This window comes from Xiphophorus hellerii, chromosome 12 (assembly GCF_003331165.1).
Source record: "Xiphophorus hellerii strain 12219 chromosome 12, Xiphophorus_hellerii-4.1, whole genome shotgun sequence".
Lineage (NCBI taxonomy): Eukaryota > Metazoa > Chordata > Actinopteri > Cyprinodontiformes > Poeciliidae > Xiphophorus > Xiphophorus hellerii.
The window spans coordinates 3,341,250-3,367,808 of NC_045683.1; the positions used below are offsets into that span (position 1 = coordinate 3,341,250).

The 26,559-nt window shown below is 37.6% G+C and overlaps 2 protein-coding genes across 7 annotated transcripts; one reads left to right on the plus strand and one right to left on the minus strand.

Annotated features, from left to right (window-relative positions):
* Window positions 1–347: 347 nt before the first annotated feature.
* On the plus strand, window positions 348–13,931 carry grsf1 (G-rich RNA sequence binding factor 1). Of its 2 annotated transcripts, none has more exons than XM_032577880.1 (10): window positions 348–723; window positions 1,210–1,354; window positions 2,047–2,202; window positions 3,515–3,649; window positions 4,413–4,551; window positions 4,689–4,825; window positions 5,566–5,651; window positions 5,738–5,873; window positions 7,058–7,110; window positions 13,767–13,931. In XM_032577880.1, the coding sequence occupies exons 1-9, from the start codon at window positions 511–513 to the stop codon at window positions 7,102–7,104; spliced, it is 1,194 nt and encodes a 397-aa protein (XP_032433771.1). In that variant the 5' UTR covers window positions 348–510; the 3' UTR covers window positions 7,105–7,110; window positions 13,767–13,931. The 2 variants fall into 2 exon arrangements, with proteins under 2 accessions (XP_032433771.1, XP_032433770.1); XM_032577879.1 differs by lacking the exon at window positions 13,767–13,931 and adding an exon at window positions 7,340–7,441.
* rufy3 (RUN and FYVE domain containing 3) lies at window positions 8,409–25,502 on the minus strand. Of its 5 annotated transcripts, none has more exons than XM_032577865.1 (18): window positions 25,001–25,502; window positions 19,154–19,327; window positions 18,962–19,079; window positions 18,772–18,873; window positions 17,796–17,919; window positions 15,893–15,957; window positions 15,399–15,464; window positions 15,239–15,308; window positions 15,056–15,145; window positions 14,767–14,838; window positions 13,789–13,956; window positions 13,059–13,156; window positions 12,036–12,155; window positions 11,189–11,300; window positions 11,041–11,120; window positions 10,933–10,957; window positions 10,695–10,772; window positions 8,409–10,485 (listed from the first exon to the last, which is right to left on the minus strand). In XM_032577865.1, the coding sequence occupies exons 1-18, from the start codon at window positions 25,272–25,274 to the stop codon at window positions 10,342–10,344; spliced, it is 1,980 nt and encodes a 659-aa protein (XP_032433756.1). In that variant the 5' UTR covers window positions 25,275–25,502; the 3' UTR covers window positions 8,409–10,341. The 5 variants fall into 5 exon arrangements, with proteins under 5 accessions (XP_032433756.1, XP_032433757.1, XP_032433758.1 ...); XM_032577866.1 differs by lacking the exon at window positions 25,001–25,502 and adding an exon at window positions 21,880–22,727; XM_032577867.1 differs by lacking the exon at window positions 8,409–10,485 and having other exon boundaries at window positions 10,604–10,772; window positions 25,001–25,501.
* Between the last annotated feature and the right edge of the window lie 1,057 nt (window positions 25,503–26,559).

Sequence of the window (26,559 nt, forward strand, 5' to 3'; positions counted from 1 at the left end):
TTGAGAACATTGAGACAACATTTAAAGCTTTAGGTATTATATTCCTGGTTTTTAAGGTCAGCTTATAACTGATTGGCTTCCGCCTATGTTACATTGTATCTTTCAAGATATTAATTCACTCAGAGCTTCACATTTATAGCATGTAAATAAAGTCCACTTACCTGATATGTTAATATCTATCTGAAAAATAACTTCTATAATTTTTAACGCCTAAAGATGACTGAAATCATTTCGGAAGCTATAATAATTTTATATGAAGAAGTTCTATGTATTTAAATTATACGCCTTTATTTTGAAATTATAAACCGGACGAAGTTAGTTGGCTAGAGTTCACTTGACTGTCAAAGAGCTCGTGCGTTGCCCTTGACTGTCATAGACCCACGTGACTTTTAGCTAATGGGAAGCTAACAGCTAGCTAGCTAGTCCAGGTGGTTGAGGAGAGCCCGGGGCAGAGAAACTGTCCTGAAGTCGTTTAGTTTACTTTTTAACCATCAGCTGCGTTGGGACAAGATGTCCGCCAACTGTAAGTCCCTCCTGCCTCTACTCCAGCGGTGTGTCGCAGTTAGACAGCTGCCTGTAACGGCAGCCATCAAAACAAGAAGCAGCGTGCTGTCCGGCGTCTGGTGGAACCAAAATCAGCAGCGAGCATGGATTTCTGATACAACCACGGTCCGTCACCTCCAGCCCGGCCTGAGAATCATTCAGCACCGGTTCTGCACGAAGGTCAGGCCCGTAATTCCTCCTGGAAACGCAGGGAGTCGGTCTGTGGAGTCAGTTTCTCTCTGAAAATAAAGATAATTTGTCAGTAAAGCATCATAAAGCAGCTCCGAATTTTGTATTTAAATTGATCATATTCTTAACATCTGGTCGCTTTTTAGGTGTGCTCAGTGGAGATGCGAGTCGTTTGACTAAGGGAAAGTCAATCGTTGGGATCAATCCTTATGAGACAGAGAATGTGGCTTGATTATTGCTGTCATAGTAACAGTGTTTCATGCAATATCCAACAGTTAGACTTTTCAGAGTTTTCAAAATAGTCTAATTATACAAAGGTATCAGTTTTGTATAATAATAATGACATTAACAAGTTTGCGTATTCAGTTAAAACACTCAGTCCTGGCTAAAATCTTCTAAAGTTTAGGAGTTTTTATTGTTTTTTTGTTTTAATGCAACAAAAAAAATGTTTCAAAAAATTGAATTTGTGTCTTCCAGGCTGGGTCGCCATGTGAAGAGGAATACCCTCCTCTGCCAGACTACCAGGCCAATTCGCAGCCACAAACCAAAGAGGTTTACCTGGTGCAGGTGAAGGGTCTCCTCTGGTCCTGCACGGCACAGGACCTGCTGCAGTTCTTCTCAGGTAACCAGCTTTAGAAATGCTGAAACTTGTATAAAGTGTCAACATATTTCATTAATATCTGCAAATTCTTAGAAAGGAGGAATATGGTGATATTATTGAGAAGTGTCGCCATCTGGGCTGAAACGATTAATTGTGATTAATAGATTAATCGTTAACTGGAGTATTCATACTCAAAAAAGGCCATTTGCTGTAACAACAACTCATTCAGAGCAGTAATAAAGACAAAACTATAAAAAACAAATACAGTTTGCATTTAAGACAAAAGAATTGTGGCTTTATTTATTTTCCATTATATTTAGAATTCCTGATTTCACTTTTTGAACCATTTGAACGGTTTGTTCCAGTTTATTTTAGGTAGTCAACCTATTGCTTTTGTCAGTTATTATTTATTTTATAACATTGGCTGATATACTCCTAAATGCACTGACTGAAAAGAATTTAAGTTGTTTTTACATGTTTGACGAAGAAGGTGAAGCTACTGGTGCGTTTAAGTGTGCTGTACTGGTGCAAAGTTAGCAGATAAATTTGTAATTAAGTACATTTATGTCTGTGTTTTTTATTGGGTTTTTAAAAAGTCAATTCAGCCGTTTTTCTGTGTCATGTGATGCTAAGCTTCAGATATTGGTATTGGTATCAGAGGTGAAAAAAGAGGATTGGTGCACCCGTAGTGAAAAAATTGAACTGTGCTTCAGACTGCAGGATCCGTGATGGGGAGAACGGGATCCACCTGCCTCTGGACCGGCTGGGAAGGCCGTCGGGACGCGCCTTCATCGAGATGGAGCATGAGGAAGACGTCAGAAAGGCTCTGGAGAAGCACAGGCAGTACCTCGGCCCACGCTACGTTGAAGGTCGGTTTCTCTGCTCAGGGACAGAAAACCTGCTAAGCCTGGGGGTCAAGGCGCTAGCATAGCGCGGTCCACCAGCGGCCCATCGTGTTTTTGTTGTTAAAAACGTTAAAAGTTGACAGGAATCTGGGGGATTTGACGGGGTTATTATGCAGTATTTACAATGCTTAAACACCAACTATATAATCTTAAAAAAGGCAAACGCAATGAAATACAATTAAAATAAACAATACGACTGTCTCACTTCAATTAGATCCTAATGAAGTAATCAGCCGGTGGATCTAAGTAATGCTAGTCACATTAAAAAGTAAATAAATAAATAAAAATATTATTGAAAATGGACAATGACGAGTCAGCATATTTGTTTGCTTAACTAAATATTCTTATAAATTCAAGGATTTATTGTATTAAGTTTTCTTGTGTTTTTCTAGATCCTCTCATTTTATTTAGTAATGTCTGTAGCTTGGTGCAGGATTTTGATCTGCTGGTTCAAAGTAGGAATTCAATGATGTGAAAATATCCAATGTTAATGTTGCTGTTACGGCTGATTATTGATATTCACCGATATTATGGATTTCACTATCGCTTCTGCACTTTTGGAGAATAAAATACCAGAAACAGATGGCAACAAGATAAAAATAAATATCGGCTGTTCATATCGGCCCAGCTTTACTTATCGGACTGATGCCAATATGTTAAAAAATGTCTAGTATTTTACGATATTGGTGTTAGAGTTGCTATATTTTGCATCCTCAGTTCAAATGGTTCAACTTGTCTAATGTAAACCTAGCTTAACTCGTCTTTGTGTATATATATATAAAAAAAGAATCTTGTTTAAACATTCAGCCTGGTGGGGGGAAAGTAAAGCCTGGCGGTCTGTCAGGCTAATGATCCACTGGGGAAAATCCTCCTGGAAGCTGATATTTAAATCTCTGGATGTTTTCTGTTGATCCTTTATTACAGCTGAGGGGATCTATTTTATTTAATGCAACAGAGTGGATATAAAGTGTATAAACTCCTGATAAAATTGCAGATGTTTGTGATGCTAAAACTTTTAATGTTTATAGGTTAATAGGTTTTGAGTTAGTCTTTAAAAAAAATCAAAACGGGAGGAAAAGATACAAAAGTGAAACAATTTCCAAGAAAAGCTTTAAAAGTTCAAAGAAAACATTGAACAGTGCCGTCTTTGCAAAAAGGCGTGACAATAACATTAGATTCTGTTGAAACAAATATTATCCCGCTTTTCGGCTGTAAAATGATTGAAAGTGTCTCCATTTTATTTGAAGAAAGATGGGGGTGTCTGTTGCGTTTTCAGTGTATGAGGTGACAAACAGCGACGCTGAGGAGATCCTGCAGAAATCAACTGAGCCGCGGAGTGAAGACGACGCGGTGCTGCTCAGAGGGCTGCCCTTCTCCTGCAACGAGGACGACGTTGCTCGCTTCTTCTCAGGTGAAGAATTTATTCAGAGACCTTAAAAATGAACCAGAGGATCAACAGGGTTGAAATTCCTCCATCCAGGGTTTGTACCGGTCTAGCTAGGCTAGGATTGAATCGATTAATTAAATTATTCGCAATTAATTGTGATTAATCGTGATTATTTGCGATTAATTGATTATAAAATAATGATCATCAACCGATTTAGTAATGGATGCTGAAAGAACAACATTCTCAGAGCAGTAATTAATCAAAAAATATAAATATTTAGCATTTAAGATAAAAACAACAAAACCTTCGTCTGTGATTATGTTTTACCCCAACTCTTCAAAGAGGATAGTTTTAGTTTCACCTAGTTAAAATTGTGTGTAAAAAAAAAAATCTAATCTAAAGCACTTAAAAAAAAACAACTTTTCAAACTTACATTTTCTTGTGTTTCTTGAAAGTTTCTGAGTTTTTTCTGGCAATTTTGTGACTTTTGGAGCTCAGAAATTTTATTTTCTAGAAAATGTAAAAAATTTTGGCAGAAATTTTATTTATTTATTTATTTTTTATCTACTTAAGCCCTAATACACTGTTGTAGTTAAATGATAGTGTTTTTAACTTTTAGGGACCATTTTCTCTAAAAAAAAAAAAATATAAAAAATAAAAATTTCTCATTTCCCCCATGAGACTATGGCGGCCATGTTTCTTTTACATATCTATCTGTCCAAAATGGGTTTTTATGCTTTGTGAGCAACACGATTTTGACGTTAGTTTTTTTGTTTTGTTGACGCAGGTTTCAATATAGCTGAGGACGGGATCACCATGGTTACCAACTCCAGGGGGAGAAACTCTGGACAAGCGTACGTACAGTTTTCCTCTCAGCAGGAAGCCAAGAGAGCTCTGCAGAAGGACAGAGAGCTTATTGGACACAGGTAAGGCTCTGCAGCTGCCGGTCCAGTTACTGGTCCGGTTACTGGTCCAGTTACTGGTTCGGTTTTTGTCGCGTAAGTATTCCTCTTGCCGACAAAAAGATGTAAAAGTGTTGGTTTTATTGCGACTGTTTCTGCAGATACATCGAGGTGTTTCCCAGCAGTAGGGAAGAAGTCCAGACCGCCTTGAGGAAAATGAGGACGATTCCAAATCCAAATCCGCTCCAGTATGCAAACTGGAGACCAGTTCCTGACTCCCAGCCCAATTACAGAGCTGGTGACTGAATTCAGTTCATTCTTTTTGAGAATCATAGTGGCAGCAAGTTAGAGCAGCTCTACTAAGTCAATTCGGACTTGTTCCGTTTATAGACTTTTTGTTCGTCACTTCTTTGGTTAATGTTATCACTATGATGTGTTACCGTGGCAACAAAGTGTTGTTTTTTACAAGTGGAAGCAACTGATTAGCATTTCAAAAGCTCAAATAATACTTGAACTATGAAAAGGAGGTTTTCACAGAGCGGGGAGATACTGAAGAGATTTAGTATCAAAGAGAATAATTTTTTTCCAAATTTTTGCTTGTCTCATAATTTTTACTTTTTTCTCAGAATTCTCTTTTCTAAAAATTCTCACCTTTTTTTTCCAAAATGTTGACTTTAATCTCAGAATTCTGACTTTTTTTCTCAGAACTCTGATATTAAAGTCAGATTTAATCTTTATTCGTAGAGAAAGGAGAAAGTTTAAATAATTTCTTTCAACAGCCATAATGAGACATAATAATAATAATAATAATAATTGACTCGGTCGTCTCTCTTCTGCTTTCTAACCATGCTAGAAGGTAGAGATTTAAAGAGGAGGAGCAAAAGCAAAGGAAGTGGATTAGCAGTGCTTTCCAACTACTTACAGGCTACGTTTACGTGCCAATAAAATGTGACCCAGAATTAGAATTTGATTTATTATTTAGCACCACATTTAAACATCAATTCACAAATTAATTCTAAGTTATTTGTGCCACTTCAGCTTCCCACCAGATGTCGCATGCGCCGACGCATTACATCCACGTGCGAGGGCTTCCCTTCCACGTCACTGGAGAAGACATCGTGAAGGTACGGCCCAGGAAACAGCAAGTAGTAGCGTTACGTTGCCCGTTTGACCCGACAGAACCTCAGCGTTTCTGCTCCTCCTCCTGCAGTTCTTCTCACCGCTGGTCGTGTCGAAGATCCTGGTGGAGTTCGGACCCAGCGGGCGGCCGAGCGGCGAGGCCGACGTCTTCTTCCGCTGCCACAGGGACGCGCTGGACGCCATGTCTAGGGACCGCATGAACATGGGTAGGAGCTTCGCTGCTGGTAGAACAGCAACAAGGCTATCATAGCTAACTGGAACTAGCGCAATAATGGAAACTGAAATAAATAAAAACATGTCCGTTAACTGAAATAAATAAAAATGGTAATTAATGGCGAAAAACTGTAATCACTAACTATATTGTGCATTTATAATCAAAATCTAAGATGTAATTTCCTTTGTTTCACGACTATAACCAAAGATTCAGTGAGTGGATGGGGAAAAACGATTTCTAACTGGAACTATGTCGTGCGATTATAAAACAAACACATACTGAAATTATAGATACATCCTTCATTTTTGTGTTTATTAATCTATTTATTAGATTTTCAAACTGATGTTAAATTGGTTTTCTTTTCTTCCATCCAAGCAGTTTGTGTCAAGTTGCGGTACTCCACAATCATCCTGGCAGCGCTTACGCTAGTTTGCAAAATGGCGACAGGAAAAGTTGGTTGTTCAACAATAATTGAATAAATTTTTTGAAAATGATACTTTCTGTTTAGTATTCATTACCCAAACAATGTAAACATAATTACAACACAAAACTTTGACCCTTTTTTAATTCTCCATCTAAAAATTAACCAAAGTCCAAAATCCATACTGCAATAACTAATAAAACTGAACAATATTTAACTAATAAAAACTAGCAAACACACTAAAAATTCACTGAAATAGACAAGCAAAAAGCCACAACGAAATAAAACTAAACTACAACGAAAAACCCAAAATTCTAATCCTGGTTTGCAGCTTATTTTAATTATTTATTTTTGAAACTCAAAAATTTATTTCAGACATGAGAAAAACAGAAACAAACATATGAACAAATGAATAAATAAAAACAAATTAAAGCAGGAATCAAAATAGTCCAACCAAGAGTAATGTCAACATTAAAATGTCTGAAAAGGACATGCATATGTAATTCTTATTTTTTATTTTTTAAAAACTGCTATTTTCCTGTTGATTTTCCGTAACTTGTCTCTTGAACAAATAACCAAAGCCTTCTGAAAATATGCATTAGATACATATGTATATTTTCAGTCAAAACAAAACATAAATAAGTGAACAAATGATCTGAAATTTTTTAAGTTTGGCGTTTTTTTCTAAATTTTCCTAGGCTAAAGTTTATCCGGTTGATGCCAAAATGTCTCTTTAAATTTTCATTTCTTTTCAGGGCAAAGATACATCGAGTTGTTCCTGAACTCTGTGCCAGACTCTTGACTGACGGTGAGAAAATCCAGAAGTTTATGTTTCCCTACAGAAGAAGAAATCCTCAAGTGTTTCAGCTGTAAAGTTCAATAAAGTTCCTTCTTGGAAGATTTTTCTAAACAACCCAATTCTGGCAATATGCAGTATGGAACAACAATAATGTCTAAATTCTGTTTGCCATGCTATATTCACTGTAAATGTAAAATAATCAACCTCTAAACTAACACTGACTGAATATATTTTTTAGGTGAATGTCGACACTCAACCTTGGAGTTAATAATCAAGATCATCATATTTATTCTTTAAACAATAAAATATGAAAAAATAAACATTCCTGGTGTCAAAGAAATGTGAGCTTAATTTGTATTTATTTATATATATATATATATACATATAATTGTACTGAGAAACTGTTAAACATCATCAAACAGTTTTTTATTTTAAAATTGCACATTTTAAAATTTTATTTTACTTTGTGATAGAAGATTTTTAGCTTCCAGAGATGGGAAACACATTGAAGCGCAGAAACTTTTCTGCTATAGCGACTTATGAAAGTTGTTATAACATGATTTATATCTTGTTGAAACCAGAATATGTTCTAGTTTAAAGGAGAAATGTCGTGGGATGTTTTGATAGTCGAAGGGAACTCTTTATGCTTTTTTATAAAGTCATATTCTGTCAGAAGAACATATTTTTATATCTCAAATTTATTTCTGAGCTCTGGCAGTTAAACGCTTCTTTCTTGATTAAAATATTTTCTGGAATATTATGGTGGAGAGTAAAAGGTGCTAAATCAAAAATAAATGAATAACTTATCAAAATAATTACTTAATGGTAATTAATTTCTTTAAACTGGAAATAAATACAAAAATAAGTTCTTCAGTATAAATTGATGTAACTCAAATGTTTATTTCGTTTTAAAAACTATATATAATTTCATTATTTACTTAATTATTTCATGTTGCTGTACTGTCAACTTCACCATTAAACTCAGTGGGCGGGATTAGGACAGACTCTTACGTCTTGACCCTTGAGGCCAATATGTTCGCTAGAATGAGCACAAATAACTTTAAAAAGATAATTCAATTATTACAATTTATTTACTAAAACTTTGGGTGAAGAATTCCACCCTCTATTTCTCTAGTTTGGACTGAAATATCTGTAAAGGCCCCTTCATACTCGGGCGTTCTGGACCATTCCATGGTCCTCCGCGGACTGAAGTGTGCCCGAGTACGTTGAGACGACCGTTAGCCGCTGTTAGCTAGTGGGCTGTTAGCTTTGTTGTACAAGATGAAAAATAATGCAACAGTACAGTAATAATTGGATACCAGTTTATTATTTACCTTAAAAGCAGCTTCAGCTCACATGTACATTTGCAATAACACAATAAACCAAATGCTAAACTCCTGCTGGCTCATTTAGATTGCTCCATCTAGCATATTTACTGCAGTTGCAGCTTGTCAATGCACTTTGGTTTGGTGACAGCTGAAAAAAAGCCAGTAAGGAATAAATTCTAAAAAAGGAGATGTTTATAACCATAAACTCAGATCTCCCGCCTAACTTAACCCTGTTCCAGTTAGCAACATAAGCTCGTGGTTGACATGTTTTTCTGTATTTATGTTTTCAAACCCTAAAAATCACTTTCACTTCAACAATACTGTAGGTGACGGATTTAATGAAGCCCAGACGGAGGTACTAACCATTTATTACCTCTGCTTTTACCATGTTTTATTCAGACAGCAGCCATTTTGGTAGAGTATACCTTTATATTATAAAACACACTATTATTCCTTGCATTAGCAGATGTAGCACCTACAATGTACCAATCATCATAAGTATGTGGGCCCCATAAGGATTTGTGGGCGTTACCTGGACAATGGGAGCCAATGCAGTGCGTCTCATAATGGCGAAACCAGATGGAGTGTCTTATGAATGTCTTTCTTTGTTCTGAATTTGGTACCAGGATAGTTATAACTGTGTGCCCACATGGGCCACAGATCAAACCTATAAGAACCCATATGGTGTCCATTATTTAACCCATGTGAATGATAGTTAATGTTAATATGAATTTTATTAACTTGATTAGTTAAATGTCAAAATGAAATCTGGTGTTGGCATAAGAAATATCAAGAAAACCATGGAGTCGGACTAGTCAGCTTCTAGGTGTCTATGAAGATCCTTTTTGGGTCATAATTTGGTATTTGGTTAAAATCAAAAGCCCAAATGGGCCCCACACCAAACCTATATAAACATTTAATCTGGAGTCATTGCCAAACCATTTGACAAGGCCAAGTGGTGCCCATTATTTAACCATTTTTTGTCCATGTGGGCCCTATATGTGATATATTCATGAGGAAAACTATTGAGTTGGACTAATTGGTTTTACGTGTATTGGCTCGATGATAGAGAAACCTATAAAGGTCTTTTTGGGTCTCACATCAAATCTAGATAAGCATTTAATCTGGCGTCATCGTGCAACCATTGCATATGTAGGATCCATTATTTAACCAATATTTTGTCCTTATGAGCTCCATATGTGGACTAATCGGCTTCTACATGCTGGTTTGGTGAAACAGCTAACAAGGCAGTTAACTGGAATCTACCTCCACTTTATGCTAAGCTATGCTGCGATTATGGGCTAACCCTAGCCACCAAATACTAAATATTGCATAAAAATACATATAAGGCTAATGCAATTTCTCAAAATAAGGAGAAATGAGAAGCATGTGGCCACTTTTTTCACGTTTAAAATAAACATTTTAGGCCAAATTTGTTTCCATTCTCATAACGGATGGTCCCCACTTGGCACCAGAGGAAATCTGATGCAGAGACCAAAACTGTGAAACTGTGATCTGCTATCAACACTACAAAAAGCAAAGCAAAAGCTCAAAATACAAGCATAGCATCCAGTTTCTCCATTTTTATTCATTAAAAACATAAATATCTGTTGAAATACGCAGCAATATATATTTTTATATTAAGAAACAATGAGAGAGATTATATAAATGTATTTTAAATCCAGTTTGGTGCCTTTGTCAGCTACGCTGCAGCCGATTTTCCCTCAAGTTGAAGTGGAAGTGACCAGCAACACCAAATAAAGGTGTTACTGGTTGGAAACCTGCATGGCAAACATTTGAATGTTTAAAAAAAATACACCCCAAAGAGGATCTTTCATGACACTTTGAGGGGGGAAAGTGCTTCCTGCAGTGCCGGTTTTGGGGTCTTAATGCCTCTGATTGTTCTGCGAGCTTATGTTGGCGCCGACGAGTACTGCTGCAGCAACTGCGAGTAGCAGGACGCGCACACCGTCTCCGGGAGGATGGAGGAAGGCAGCGGCAGCTCATGAGAGACGCAGCTCTCGCAGAAAACGTTTAAGCAGTTCTTGCATTGTTTCTAGGAGAGAAAGGAAAACAAAGATGCCACATTTAGCTTGAAAAATACATTAAAAAAAAAAAGATTGATTAAAATTGTAGCTGCTAAATATGAACTGGAAGATGTATTTTTTTCTCACTTCTTATTTGCAGTCTTTATACTATCAATAGCATGCAGGGATTTTAGCTGATTTCTGTTTTTTGTCCCAGACGGTCTCCTGCAGTTTGTACCTTTGTCCTCAAGAGGGAGTCGTCCTGTTTACACAGGTTGCAAACGTAAGGCTGGGGACCCTCAGGGAGCTTCTCTTCCTGAAGCAACACCAAACAGAAAGGTTTCCGTTTAAATGAATTCTGGATATTTGAGTCTCAAATCTGATTTTAGTCTCAGAATATCAGGACTAAATTCAGAATAGTTATTTTTTCAGAAGGCCTAATCCTAATTCCTCCATAGATCTCATAAAAGCCTCACCTGCTCATCCTCAGTATGTGACGAGCTTAAAAAAAGAGACATACGTCAGAAAAAGTGATTTAATATTCTTTAATATTAAAAACAGAGAGTGTAGATCTGTGGACTCACAGACTGGAGCTCAGACTGGTTTTCTCCTCCAGTTCTCCCAGTGGCTGGGCCGTCTTGGTTGGTGTAGATTGTGAAAGAAGCTGTTGTGGAAGGAAAAACTTGAGATTTCTGTCACCTCCTGGTGGGACTGTTGACATTTTGGACTCACCTTTGGAGGACTCTCTGGATGCTTGATCTTCCTCGGAGCAGAAGCTCTGGCTGCGGCACTCAGATTTTGCTTCTGCTCTCGTTCTCTCCTCAGCTCCTGCTCCAGACCAAATCTGAAACAGAAAACTGGATCTAAATACAGACTAAAAAAAACAACGACAACCGTTTGCTTAGCATTGATGGTAATCGAGAATTTTAGATGATTAGAGTACAGATGTAAATTTGGTTTGTGGATCTTGAAGGGAGCGGCTTGTGTGGAAGAGGATTAGAGCCAGAGGGATGGAAAAAATTTGGTTTTAATCTCAAAATTCTGACATTTTTCTTAAAATTCTGGTTTTATTTTCAAAAATTGTATTTTAATCTCAAAACCCTGAGATTAAAAACGAAATTCTAACTCATCTCAAAATTCTGGCATTAATATTTGAGTTCTGATTTTAATCACACAAATCTGATTTTAATCTCAGAATTCTAAGATTAAGGACAAAATTCTGGCTTTAATCTCAAAACATTTGCTATAATCTCAAAATTGACTAATCTCAGAATTCCGACTGATACTTTAATCTCAGAATTCTGATGTTAATCTGAAAATTTTGACTTTAATCTCAGAAAATATTCTGAATTCTGAGAATAAAATCAGAATTTTTTTCCCAGTGCCTCTAGTCCTGTTCTGTAAAACAGTTCATCTTGGTTTACATCTAAAAATTGGAGTTCCTCAGGGCTCAATGCTTGGACCAGAACACTTCACACAGATTCAGTCAAAAGTTATGGACTCTTAGTGATTTATTTAAACCATTTCAGAACCTAAAGAACTTAAAAAATTTTTTTTAAAATAAACCTTTGACATTCACCTTTGTCTGTGCAGCTGCTCCACCTCCGCCTGCAGACCCTCAATTTTGTCTCCAAAGTCCTGCTTGAAGAGCCGGTTGGCCTCTAAGGCCAGATCCCGCTCCCTCTCGGCCTGTTTGCATCTGAATGTGGGGTGATCGGGTTAAAACAAACTCATGGCGAAACAAAAACGAAGAGGAGATGGAACTAAAATTAAACAGAGAGACAGGAAGAGGAGAACTAAAGCCTGAAAACAGAGAGGAAGAAGCAGGCTGCGTTTTGTTCAATCTTTTATTTCCCTAGTGGTTACTACAGTTTACAGCAATGTTATGTTCACACACACAGTTCAAAATTAATTCATTTTGCTCTTTTTCTATTGTCATGTTGACCCTTGACCCTTGCATGCAGCTCACTGAATGAAAGCAAAACCTGTCAGATATCAGAAAAACATCAGTTTCTCTCTCTGTTTCCGCCAAAAAGAAGATAAAATAATAATCCAAGAACATCAGAGTTCTTTGGAATAAAACTACAACCAAGCAAATATCCGGGTCTGCTGACACACTCATCCTCCATCAGTCCATCAGCTCTTTGAAACACGGCGGCGTTCACTTGCCAAAAAATAAACGGTTAACGCAGAGCTGTGAAGAAGTCGGACGCTGCAAACACGTCTGCTGGGGGCGCTATAATGAAAGCCGGAGAGCCACTGCAGGGAAGATGTGGGGTTTTAAATCATCAACAACAAACGAGCGTCGTACAGAAAAGGTAACATCCTAGTTTGGTTATGTCTATATTAGGCAGGGTTGCATTTTTGGACGCATGTTTCTGAGAGAGCTGCTACTGCTGCTGCAGCAGCTTCCCTGCTGCGGCGCTCAGGGTTCTGGCCTGCTTCACCAAGTCTTTATCGCTGAGTTAGGAAGTGAAGGGAGGAAGAAATGGATAAAAAAATAAATAAAATGGAAATGGAGAGAGAAGGAAGCGAGAGGTTTGAGTAGGTGGAAGATTCAGAGGAGGAACACATCCTGTGCTAAACGTCCAGGTGTTCTCACCTGTTCTCCAGCTGGTTCACGGTGCCAGACATCTGGCTGATTTTCTCCTCCAGCCGAGCGATGGCTTCACTTTTCTGTTTCGAGCTCAAATCTGCGCTCTGAGGAAGATCCGACAGTCACATGTTGTGGGAACGTAAACGATTATTCTGAACATTTAGAAAATGTTGCTCCTATGAAGTAGCAACACAAAATCTTACAAAGTATTTTCAGTCTAGTTTGTAGTGCAAATATCTTAATACAAACAAAACAAACTTACAAGTAACTTCACAGCAACATATAGAAACTATTTTTAAGTCAATATTTCCTTAATATTGGTGAAAAAGTTCTAGTTCAGTTGGTGGATTATTTCACTTATAAGATGGTAAAAATGTCTTGTTATAAGTGAAATACTCTGCCATTGAACAGAGTATTAAACAAGCTGAGATGTACGATTGTATAATTGCTAATCAGACGTTTTTTTTTGTGAGTGTAAACATTGAGTTGGGGGGGCGTGGCCAGCAGCAACTTGTTTGGATTTAAAGTGACAGAGGCCCTAAAACAGCTCATTCTGAAAGGAGATCAAGATACACTAATCTCAAAAAAGTTTTAAACGTTTTGTAACGCCCCTAGACCGATCCTACCCTCTTCAAGGAAGCATAATATTTCACCTTTAATGACTGGAGTCCCCCCTCTGTTCCTCTCACTGTATAAAAATAAATGTTCACGCAGATTTTTCCGGACGCAGCCTGACCTGTGACTTGTGGCTGAGCTGTTGGTTGATGGCACGAAGGTCTTCCAGCTGCTGCCGGAGCTCCACCAGAGCGTCCTGCTTCTCACAGATGTCCTTCTCCAGCATCTTCATGGACAGCTCCATCTCCTGCTTCATCCCGATCTGCACCTCCAGCTCCCGCTCCACATCCTGCAGATCGGCTTCAACGTCAGATGCACAAACCAGACTCACCCAAAACTTTATACACAGTTCCCACAAGTCTGAACCGGAAGTGGCCCGCGCCATCTTGGTAGGCAAGTACAGTGCAGAGCAACAAAAAGAAAGTACACATCTTGATCAATGTGCAAGAGAAAAATCAACAAAATGGCTGCTGTTGGGATCGATCCGTATAAGATGGAGAATAAAAACATGTCAGATGATGCGGACAAGCTGCTTCCGACGACATAGTTCACTAGTGAACAGGAAGAAAACATGGAGGAAGAGCTTCGCCTGAAATCCATGGCCACATACAATCACAGTTTAAATGGACTTGTGGATTTGTAAAGGACGTATGAGCTGTTTATATAAATAACAAGGTTCTGGCAGAGTAAGTACATGTAGTAAACATGTAGACTAGATGTCCATCTTAGCTTAGATAAAAGCTACGTTAGTAAAGCTAACTTTGCTAGTTCTGCAGTAAGTGCTACAGTAAATATCCCTGACATTTATCTTAGTATTACACAAAGGGGAATAGAGTACTGAAATATAATATCGAGTAACAGCTGTAAAGTACTTATACTGTTTATAAATTATACAGGAACGAGGTGAGAGGTGGTTCTAAGCTTGTGTACTGTTGTCATAGCAACTGTCACGACAATTAGTTACGGATACCTACCAAGATGGCTGTCAGCTACAAAGTTCCCAGAAGTGTGATGTCAGATGTGAATGATGTATTTGAAATATTTTTACTGTTCTAACAGCAACAGAAAGGGTGAAAGTTTAAAAACAAAAGAAACGCACCAGTCGAAGCTGAGTTTCCTCTTTGAGCTGCTTCCGGGTTTCACCCAGCACCTGTCCGTCCGCTGACGACGCCTGGGGAAAACAGGAATTTATTTATTTTTCCCAACTCTTGTGATTGTGATCTTGCATTATTGCCCCGATTCCTATTAAAACCTGAGAAAAAGTTTGAGCAGTTTTTTTGGAATTGATTTACTGATGATGGGTGAGAAATGATCAGAGAAAATTGGTCGACTGATTGGTGGATCAGAGCTACTAATAATAATTATTTATGAGGAATAAATGTGTTCACCTTCCTGGACTCCTGCTGAAATGAGCTCTCTTCCTTTACTCTCTCCACATCCTCTTGTAAAGTGATGATCCTGTTGTTTGCCACTGCGAGCTGCGAAGACACACAGACACAACAAACTGTTACATTTTTAAAAAAAAGATTTTTTTTCACTCTGCAGCTGAAACAATAAGGCTGAACTTTCACCTCTTCCGTTAGCTTCGTGTTGGACTTTTCCAGAGCGTCTACTTTGGCCTGGAGGTTATTTACCGATGCACTGTAAATAGAAACAATCAGAAAACAGAGTGGTGTGAGCCGTGAAGCCTAATGGAGAAAAGAGCAACGCGATCAGTTTATCCGGGCTAACCTCAAGTGTCTGTTCAGCTCTTCAACGTAATTCTTCTGATCGAGGATCGCAGTGATCTGACCGTCACTGGAAGGAGGTAAAAACAGCGATTTAATCGATGTGAAGATGATAAGAAAGTAGCAACTTCCGATTAGATATTGATTGCTATTAAGCTCACATCAGAACCCCGTTTTAAAAATTCTCCACTATCCCTTTAAAACAGCAATAATGGTTAAAATGTATCAGCAATCATCGTTCCGGTTACGGTCATTAAAATTTCCAGGAAAGGTCAGAAGTTTACGTATAATCACCATGAAGAGGGTTATAATAATTTTGGGTTTTTCATTATAGTTTGGTTTTATATCATTGCGACCTTTTTTGTTTTTGATAACAGACTTGAACTATTTCCATACCAGATAATGTTAATAAATGAAAACAACCAAGTTTGAATTTATTGTCAGTTCTCTCTAATCTACAGAAAACCTGAAGGTCATAGGTCAGGTAGCGACACTCACCCCTCTGCACTCTTGCTGCTGTGTCCTCCATCTTTCAGGTACATGGAGAAGTCGATGACGCCGACCTGGACGTGTGGCGCAAAAAGAAAGAAAGGTTCAATTCCCAAAGTCTAAAAAAGCAAAGAACACATCCTAACAACAGTTTCTCTCCTGTTTCAAAGGTCTCTTGTTATATTGGCAGCCTCAACGTTTTATGTTTTTTTCTATATTTTATTTTTTTAAATGTTTTTTTTTCTGTATAGCACTTTGATCTTCTGTATATTTCCAAAAGTACTTTATAAGTAAAATTAAATTAGCTTGGAAAAGCAACATTGTGACTTTAAATCTTTGAAATAAAAAAATAGAAACTGGAACAGCTGGATAGAAACAGCTGTGTCGTCAGATTTATGGGCGTACCAGAAACACGCAAATACAAAGGTTCCGGCTCAAGACATTTGTATGTAAAAAAATAATAATTTAACAAGCTAAAATGTATGCATTTAATCAAAATTAACACGGAAAAGCCCCAAGCCTGGAAAAAAGCAGTGAAAATAATTTTTGGTAAAATTTTATTTGACGAGTTGTGAATAATTCTGTCATGACATCGTCATAAACATGAGTAAGTCTTCATGAATATTTATGACTGTTGTCATAAAGTGTTATTCGGTAAATTATGACACTTTTAATACAAAGTTGACATTATTCAAAATGTCTTTGTTATGACAACTTGACATTAACCAAGAAATCATGATCTGACATAAATTTGTTATAAAAGTATTACTGATTAAACTTTAGTTTTAATAACATAAAGCTACACAATTTTTAAAGTTTAATCAGTAATAAGTGTCAAATAAAGTGTTACCTAATTTTTTTGTGTTCCACAAATATAATAAAGGAGTCATAGATCTCCAACTGTGCTTTACATAATCTCTCATTAAACTGGTCAATCCAGGAAATTATTGAATGCCAACCCAATTCTTTAGAAAGAGGAACCTTTAAATGTTATTTCACACAGTATATTGCAAAAAACACAAAATCGTACCAAATATTTTTGGTCTAATTTCTAGTGCAAATATCTAAGTACCGTTAAAATAAGACAAAACTAACTTATAAGGAACATTTAAGCAAGATATAGGAACTTGTTTTAAGCCAATAATTCCCTAATGTTGATGAAAAACTATTAGTTCAGTTGGCAGATTATTTCACTTATAAACAGACATTTTACAAGTGAAATTATCTGATTATGGAACAATCAGATAAAAAAGAACATTTTTCATGAATATTAAGGAATTGTTTACTTAAAACAAGCTCCTATATCTTGCTGAAAAGTTACCTTTGAATTAGTTTTGTCTTATTTTAACTGTATTAAGATATTTGCACTAGAAACTGGACCAAATATACTTAGTAAGATTTTATTTTACCAAATAAAATACAAACATCTCCAGTTGTATACAAGCAGCAATACAGCAATACTAGCCACACATTCACTGGACATGTGTGTAAGCTGCAGGAACCCCGCTGTAATGGCGCCCTGGGTGATGTGCCGTTACACCTGTAGCAAAATTAGGAACAGGGCGAAATAAGGAAGCGTGAAAGTTTATGTAAATCCTGCAGCAGCCTCAAATTAGAAAGAGGTTTGTACTCAGAGGTTTCACTTCACTGTTTAAAAATATTTCTTTAGAAATCTGAAGTGAAACTGCGTCCCTCCGAGTCAACAGGGTGTCAGATTAGAAAAGTGACATGAGATTCAGCGGTTTCGAGTTACTGAAGCTTCACTGTGGGACATTTCAATGTAAAGAACTGACAACAGACGGTGGTGTGTGTAAAGTAAAGTAATTTTGGTTTCTTAAGTTTGGTTTGTGTCATTCTACTCTAATCTTTTATGAGTTTCAGCAGCTGTAAGGTGAAGCGGAGGCTAATCGACCTGCGAGTCCAAGTCCTCCCCCTTCATGCACAGATTGGCGTCGATGACGTTCAGGCCGACGAGCAGCCCGGCGATGACGGCGCCCTCCTCCTCCATCATCAGGGCGTTTGGCTCGTAAAACTCACTGCAAGGCACAAACAAGAGGCGATTTTAGAAAAAGATATTTCTCATGCAAACATTGTAAGAAACTCCACAGAATAAAAACAAAACTACTGTCATCAAGTCTTCAAAGAAAAGATTAGGGACACTGAAAAAATTTAAAATATAGATTCTGTGTCAATTTATATCAAATAAATCCAATAAAGTAAATAGCCAAAGATTTTCAGGTGTGTCAATTATGTAATTAATATATGAAAATGTTCACATAATAGATTCTTCTTTTGTTATCTGATTTGTAAAGACGCACTTTATACACACAAAATGTTTCCCAAATTAGATTAGAGTAGATTTGAGTTTTGCATAAATAATTTAAACAATTCTCATTCTGAGATTAAAGTCAGAATTCTGAGAAAAAATTATTTTCTCAGAATTTTGAGAAAGAAATATTCTGAGAAAAGTCGGTATTTTGAAAAAGAAATCAGAATTGTGAATCAGAATCGTGAAGATTTAAAAAAAGCACAAAGAAAGAAAGTTACATTTCTGAGATCAGTCTGAATTATTATTAAAAAAAATGTCAGAAATCTTGAGAAAAAATTCAGAATTCTGGGATTAGTTTGAATTCTGAGAAAATAAATCAGAATTCAGTTTAAATTCAAAATTCAGAAAAAAAGTCAGAATTGAGAAACAAGTCTGAATTCTGAGATTAAAGTCAAAATGTTTTTTTTTTCTTTTCTGAAGGTCATAAAATGAGAAAAACAAAAACTTAAAACTCTAAAACGATCACAAGCCAGCCAGACTGCTCTGAGTGGAAAACAAAGCTTAATTGAAGGATCCATTTCCTGACAGCTGGCTGCAGGATGTGACAACATGACCCCACCTCAGCAGGTCCTTCCTGTTGATGATGGTCTTCATGTAGTCTGAGAGCTTCTTCTGCATCAGGGCCAGGCGCAGCCAGGCCCGGCCTCTTCCCAACGGAGTTCTGGGGTCAGACACACAGACGTTGGGTTTCATGCTTCGGTTCATCAGCTGATCGTCAGGGTCTGACTGGAACCAGCAAACAGACTCACCTTAACCCAGGCAGGTCTTTCACGCTGGCAGTGATCTCTCCGGCCTCAGGGGTCAGCTTCTCCACCAGCTCCAGGGGCCCCCAGAACGACTTGTTCTGCCCCAGGAACGTCTTCTTACCTGGTGACCAACCCACAGCGTCAGTTCGTTCAGCCTTTAGCTTCCCTTTACATGGTTGTGACGACAATACCTACTTTTTAGTCCGTGTTTAAGGCAGTGCTCCATGACGACAAAGAACTGCTGGAGCGGCGCGTAGTCGGAGTCCAGCGTGCGCCCGAGGTTGAGCGCCGACTCGATCAAGCCCTTGATGCTCAGCTTGGCCATGTTCATCAAGTTGAGCCTTTCAATGGCAATCGGGTCTTTGGGATCTAAAATGGAGAAAGAAAAAATAATAGGCAGAATTTAGAAGAAAAAAGTCAGAATTCTGAGAAGGTCTGAAATTTTAGGGAAAAAAAATCTGAATTCTGAGAAAAACATTCAGAATTTAGAGGAAAAAAGTCAGAATTCTGAGATTAACGTCAGAATTATGAGATTAATGTCAGAATTCTGAGATTAACGTTAGAATTCTGAGATTAATGTCAGAATTATGAGAAAATAGAATTCTGGGATTAGTCTGAAATCTGAGAAAATATGTCAGAGTGGAGAAAAAAGTGAGAATTCAAAGAAGAAAAATCAGAATTTAAAGGAAAAAAGTCAGAATTCTGAGAAAACTGGAACTCTCTTTTCAATTTGACCACATACATTTCTGTTTTAAAGTAATTTTATTATATTTCAACTGTTTTTCTCAGTATTGTTCCATCTAGTTTGACCCTTTTTGAATCAATTATTCATATCAGCACTTCACAGTAAAATACTTGTAGTCCCGTTTATTGTTGTTCAGTCATGTCACAATTGTTTGTGTTATTAAAGATTTATAAACTGTTTACGTCATTACATTTACTTTGGACTAAATCATGAAAGCACACTGATATTAACATCCAGGATGTAGGAAAACCCAGTGGTATATGTCCAGATTTACTTTGTCTCAGTTAGTAAAGCAGCTTACAAACAAGAATTCAAGAGAAAAAAAACAATGACCACAAAAAAATGCAAGAAATTCGTCCATTGCTGTTTATAGATGTCGCTTGTGCATCAGATTTATGGATGTACCAGAAACAGGCAAATACAAAGGTTCCAATGGGATTTATTGTGTTAAAATATTTAATTTTTAAAGTCCCGGCCCTGACTAAGAACCAATAAATTATACACACTGCTATAATTTGTTCAGATTATCTCTGCTGGACTATATTTGAGTGTGTAAGAGTTTCATAAATAAATCTAAAGTGTAGCCGTGTTGAATCTGAACTGCCCTATTCTACGTAGCAAAGTTCAGTTAATAAAATTTATTGGTGGTTTTACAGAAACATGAGACGATCTGCTGACAGCTCATTCTGAGACACGGTCACATGTCTAAAATCAGGTGACACAGATCTGGTCACTTAGGTTGAATTATAACACCAATGTGAACAGCTGTGCTTAAAATGCACTGAACAATCCCTGTTAAAATGCAAAAGCATCAATTGTTGGTGTCACTCCACCAATCAATCAACTATTGATTAAGACTGACTAATTTTCCCTTGATTGGCAGATCAAATACTGATAAATCTGGTTTTTATTTGTCATTAAATGCACCGCGAATGGATTAATCAGCATGTTTGTTGACGCACTTTTTATTGTCATGTCATAAAATTTGGTATTGATCAGTAAAACCTGATCGATGAATCAAAGTACTGTAAGAAGCTGTTGAAGAATATGCTGAGCTGTGGGGTATTTGATCTAATCGGGTCAAATAATTATTTTAGTATTCAATTAATCAATTATTCTGACGATTAATTGATTAATCAAATAAAAAATTGCCACATTCTGTAGATTTTTCATTAAACCTCTTAAGCCTTTTTACACAATATCAGAAATACATTAGCAGATGCAAATAAACATTTTAAATTCCATTTTTAAAATAAGAAAATAAAAATTTGATTACCTAAAATGCAATAACATCATTACTCTGGGGAATGTTTGATCATTGGTAGCAAAGGATGCAGCTGAAGCTTAAAAAATAACAAAATGAGGAAAGCTCAGTTCTTCTGCTTCACTTATTATCAATACATCGCAGGGCTGATCTGGTGACTAATTTTGATTAATTGATTAATAATTGTTTAGCAAAAGGTGCAATTTCTTTACAGGATTTGAACCAGGTGCAGCTAAATCTGACACGAGTTCTGTGTAGAACATATCTGTAGACAAATGTTTTGTTTTTTATCTTAAATGCTAAATGCTGGGAGTGTGTTGTTTTTTCAGAAAATTGTCTTTTTGTGAGTATATACTCTAGTTAACAATTAATCAATTACTAAATTAGTTGACAGTTATTTCAAATAATTGATTAATCTCAATTAATCATTTTAGCCCTAAATGATTGACCTGTTTTGTATTTTATCACCTTCCAAAAATAATGGTGCAAGTTATTTTTTTCCTAAAGTGATTTTTGCAAAAAAAACAACAAAAAAAAAACAAATCACCACATCTTTATTGCCAAAAGATAATTGATGATTTAAGCAAAAAACAAAAACAAAAATCACCTTTGTCAAAAAATGATGTAGGCCATTATTTTAATAAGATGATAATTTGGTATTTATAACGTTTGGTGTCATGTTTTGCCAAAAGATCTGCATTTAAAATGGTCTGCCCAGAGGAAGTTGTTCCTGCTTTGTTTTTATTCTGGACAACGATGGCAGCACTTCCTGGTGGCGTCATCCTGCTGTGTAACGCTCAGGAAGCCCATCATGACACAGCTCAAACACGCAGCGTCTCCGCTCTTTGTGAAAACGCCACGCCCTGGCGGAGGGCTGGGGAGTAATCAGCAGGAGCCCGTCCGCCTCGTTACCTTCGTGGTCCAGCTCGGGGTCCGGCGTGAGCGAGATGTCGTTGAGCTCGCGCAGGCAGAGCCACTCGCCGTCGACGGAGACGCGAAAGTTGCAGAGATAGATGGTCTCCCGTGCGGCCTGGGTGATCTTGTCTGTGGTGGGGGTCGGGGTCTCGCTCTGAGGCGTCAGGTCCGACATGATGACTCAGCGATCGCCGGGCCAAAAAACACGGCAGCGGCGAGGAGAAAAGGAGAAAGGAAAACGGCCTTTGTTCCAGAGAGGATGAAGACCGAGAGAAAGAGAGGAGGCGATGAAGAGGCAGGTGTCGGGGGGGGAGAGCTGCTCCTCTTCCTCTTTAGGTCTGCATCCTCCCCTCCTCTTCGATACAACTGGATGAAATAAGCTGCTGTCTGGAGAGGGGCCTCCGCTCTTCCTCCTTCTCCTCCTCCTCTTCAGCCTCTGATTCTCCCTTCTGTGCAGACCGGCCGTTTAAAATGCAACAGAGCACAGTGTGGTGAAAAAAAAACACACCATTACAAAACAAACAAACAAAAAAATCCCAGCCCCTCTGCCAGTCAGCTCAGCACCGGCCGCCTCTGATTGGGCTGCCTGTGCACCGCAGTGACTCCAGTAGGTGGGTGTCGACCAAGATGGCCGACAGCGGTGCTGGGCACGGCGACACGCTCGTCATGTGAGCAGATGGTGCATGCGTAAAGAAAGAGAGGAGAGCAGGGGAGACGGGGGTCTCTGGAGCAACAAAGCAATGCTAATGATTCAGCTGAGCATTAACAGCCGCCTGTCGTCGTGGCAACGCAATTACAGAACCGGCTGCAGTGGAGAGCAGCAGGGTTCATTAGTCTACAACGAATTACATTTCATAACCGATGCTCGTAATACATGTTTTATGATGTATGACAGCGTATTGAGGCGTCTGTAGAAAGAAAAAAAAAAAAGAGTAGATACCTGCCAAAAAAATAATCTGAAATTTAGAGATTAAAAGGTTTTCTAGAAAAAAAAACTTGGAAATTTCTGTGCTTCAAAAGTAAAAATTTTTTTTTTAAATGCTTGAAAAACTCTGAAATTTTGAAATTTATTGCAGAAATTTTCTAAAAATAACCTTGGACATATCTGACCTAGAAAAGTCAAAGAATATGCTAGAAAAAACTGACAATATTTTAGATAAATCTTGGAAAATTTCTTTTAAAAAAAGTGGGAAATTGCTCGGATTGAAGTCAAATATTTGCAACCAAACATTCAAAAATTTTGATATTGATCTCAGAAATCTTCCAGAAATTTTCTAGAAAAGAAAAACAGTTTTGAGCTCCAAGTGTTGCTGAAAAAAACCCCCCTCAATCAAAACAAATGATCCCGACCCCCAAAAGTCTGCTTTTGAGATCAGATGTCTGACAAAATGTATCTTGAGTAGGGACAAGACTTTAACGCTTTAATCTTGATTAACTATTTAAATAGATTTTGACATGTTAACATTTTTTTTATTGATGGTTCTGCCCATGACCTTTGTTTTTCTGCTGCGCTCGTAAATCTGATGTACAAGCAACATCTGCAAACAGCAGCAATGGACGACAAAACTGCTTCTCTTGACACAGGAAAAGACTAGTGCTGTTTTCAAGTTGTGCTAATAGGAGTTAGCCTATCAGAGAAGCTATTCAAGCCTAAAATAGCATCTGAATGCTAAACATGTAACAGCAGCACAGACGCTAACGCTAATGTCAGCGCTGACGTTTCTAAAGAAAAAATATCTGGAATTTTGAGATCAATCTCAGAAATCTATTAAAAAACAATTAATTTTCTGAGTTTAAGAAGTCAAAAATTTACTTGAAAAAACTCAGAAATTTTGGGATTAACTTCAGAAATTTTTGAGAAAAAAAGAAGGAAATTTCTGAGTTACAAAAATTTCCGACTTTTGGGCATTTTCTCAGTTGAGTAGTATTGTAAAACTACTAAATAACATGATTTAAAATGGACATAGAGCCACAGAAAACTCATTGTGTTCAGAGAGTTAAGACCTTTACAGAGTCAAGTGGACCTGGTTCTGATCAGAATACAACACAGGTGAGTAGAGAACCCAAAAATTGTACTCTAGTAGGAGTAGCACAACTTCAACGCATTTTTACTCAAGTAAAAGTAAAAAGTAGCCGTTCAAGAAATTACTCAAGTAAGAGTAAAAAAGTTTAGTTAAAAAAGTCTACTCAAGTACTGAGTAATAATAATATGATAATGATAATTATCAATCATTTAATATTTAAAAATTACATTGTCAGACTGACAAAAATGATAATAATTCATATCAGTAACATGAAATGACAAAGTCAGGCAAAAGAACATTTTTCCAAATCAGTTATTACCAATAAAAAACTTATGAAACTTTAACAAACACTGCAGGTGTGTGTCTGTGTCTGGTGAATTTTTGGTTAAAACATGTTTTTCATTCAGTGGTAGAAAATCCAAAATTTTTACTCAAGTAAGGGTAACAATACTTCATAATAAAATTACTCAAGTAAAAAGTACAGCACTATAAAAAATACTCCTAAAGCACACCTAAAGTACAGTTTTGTTTTTTTAAAAAGGGTTACTCAAGTAAATGTAACTAGCTACAACCCAACTGTGGAATACAATAAAGTATACTGCTCAAAAAAATAAAGGGAACACTTAAACAGGTGTTTAACACTTAAAGTGTTCCCTCTATTTTTTTGAGCAGTGTATAACAAGAAATGTAGTAAATTGGGCCGGCTGTTTGGAGTTGGGCGGGTTTTACGTTGTGTTTGGGACTGAAACTGTCAGATCTGGCAACCCTGACTAAAAAAAATAATTAAAACTGAATCAAGAGGTGGTTCAACACAGAGGTGGTTCATATTATTAATAACACATTAATAATATGTTATTCTTTCCATTTGAATCGAACATTTTTGAAAATGCTAGTGGAAAATGTCTTCAACTGTGCATCTTTGAGAGTCACTTAATCATCATAAAGGACGTGATTTATCCGCCTGTGACTCAGTTCCAATATTAGCAACGTCTCATGTTTGTTTAGGGAAGTGAGGTGACGTCGGGTCACAACAGAGGAGCTCATGCTACCTACAGCTCCACTCTGAAGCTTTAATAAAGTTTTTAAGCACTCACTTCTTCGCTTTGAGTCGATTCTTTCGATCCTGAAGTCATACTGTCGAAGCGGTGCTGGTGAAACGGGCGCTGCCTTCCCAAACTTCACGTTTGACGAGTTCAGAGCTTCCTTGAAGTAAATCACCGAGGTCGGGGACAGAGTCTCGTCGTCCGGACTCTCAACAACATGTCCGTTTTCATCCGAGGAGTTCTGTCTGCTCGTCCCAGAACTTTGTGAGACCTCTGCAGCTGACTGCGGAGGTAAATCTCCCGTCGGCTGACCCCGCTCCGCCATCCTCTGCGTTCGGTCAGACCCTCTTCATGTGACCGGCGGCTGGGCTGTCCGTCTGCGGTTGTCAGTGAATCATTCACCCGCCGCGGTTAGCTAAGCAATCGATAGCTCTATCAATCGGTGTGCTCTTAGAAGCTCCACAGCGATCATTCCACCTTCCGTCCTGTTCTCCAGAACCTCCTCCTGACCCGGAAACAGCTGTGTGTTGGCATTTTGGTCAAATCTGCAAATTTTCGCGAGACTTTCCTCTCTTCCGCTGGTTGCCGCCACTTTGAGGTTTTTTTTTGAGACAGCGCATGCGCAAAGAGAATCAGCAGTTTAATATTTCAGGTCTTCTAAAGTATTTTTTGGTCAGGGATAAGGTTTGGGGTAAGAAATGAGGGGTTAGAGTTATATTTAGTTTTGAGGATAAGGGTGTGAGAGCAAATATTTCGGCGCATGTGGGAACCGGGGAAGGTTTGAGATTAGCGGGGCCTGAGAGCGACACCGAGCGGACGCCCCGTGGAGAGACGATACGTCAGGGTGTCGGCCATCTTGTGAGTGGCAAGTTTAACGAGATTCGAAAACGGCACTACTGTTATCCTGAGTAATTTTTATAAGTCATTTTTAGATACGGAATATATGTTCGTTTCAGTCATAATAACAATGGCAAAGCTTTTGTCTTAAAATTAAGACCAGGGCTTTTTTTTATTTTTGCTAAACTTGTAGTACCTAAACTGTACAGCAGGAGGAGACACGTGACTTATAAAAAGAAGTAGATTTTGTGAAAATTGCATTTTTTCCCCCTTATATTTAATTGAGCAAAAAAATGTAACATAATCGTTACACAGTGATGTGACGACCCTTCCTCATTGTCTATTTTTTGGCATGTATGTCACATTTCACTGTTTCAAAACATCAATCGAAGTAAATTGGTTTGTTGTTTTTAAATTAAGGTGTTTATTATTAAGGGAGAAGAAAATTCCAAACCTATATTGTCCTATGTTAAAAAGTGATTTAAATCTAAATCTAATAACTGGTTAAATAATCCTTAGCAGCAACAACTGCAGTCAAGCGTTTTCAATAGCTTTGCAGTCTTCAGAGGAATTTATTCATCTTTTAACAATTGTTGTAATTCAGCCACATTGGATGGTTTTCAAGCATGGACAAACTTTTTAAGGTTATGGCACAACAGCGCATTAGGATTTGACTAGGCCACGCCAAAGTCTTCATTTTGTTTTTTGTCAGCCAAATAGTGGTGCTGCTATGTTTTGAAACCAAGTTGGTTTAAACTTGAGGTCACCAACAG

Bases quoted from the DNA above. Each gene is read 5' to 3' on its own strand.
- rufy3 (XM_032577865.1), bottom strand. From the start codon at position 25,274: ATGGCGGAGCGGGGTCAGCCGACGGGAGATTTACCTCCGCAGTCAGCT. The intron at 15,465-15,892 runs GTGAGTGTCGCT...ACCTCCTTCCAG, and splicing joins AGCAGCAAGAGTGCAGAGGG to TGACGGTCAGATCACTGCGA. The intron at 11,301-12,035 runs GTGAATGTCAAA...TTTCTGTTTCAG, and splicing joins GAGCAGCTGCACAGACAAAG to ATTTGGTCTGGAGCAGGAGC.
- grsf1 (XM_032577880.1), top strand. From the start codon at position 511: ATGTCCGCCAACTGTAAGTCCCTCCTGCCTCTACTCCAGCGGTGTGTC. The intron at 724-1,209 runs GTCAGGCCCGTA...TGTGTCTTCCAG, and splicing joins AGCACCGGTTCTGCACGAAG to GCTGGGTCGCCATGTGAAGA. The intron at 1,355-2,046 runs GTAACCAGCTTT...ACTGTGCTTCAG, and splicing joins CCTGCTGCAGTTCTTCTCAG to ACTGCAGGATCCGTGATGGG.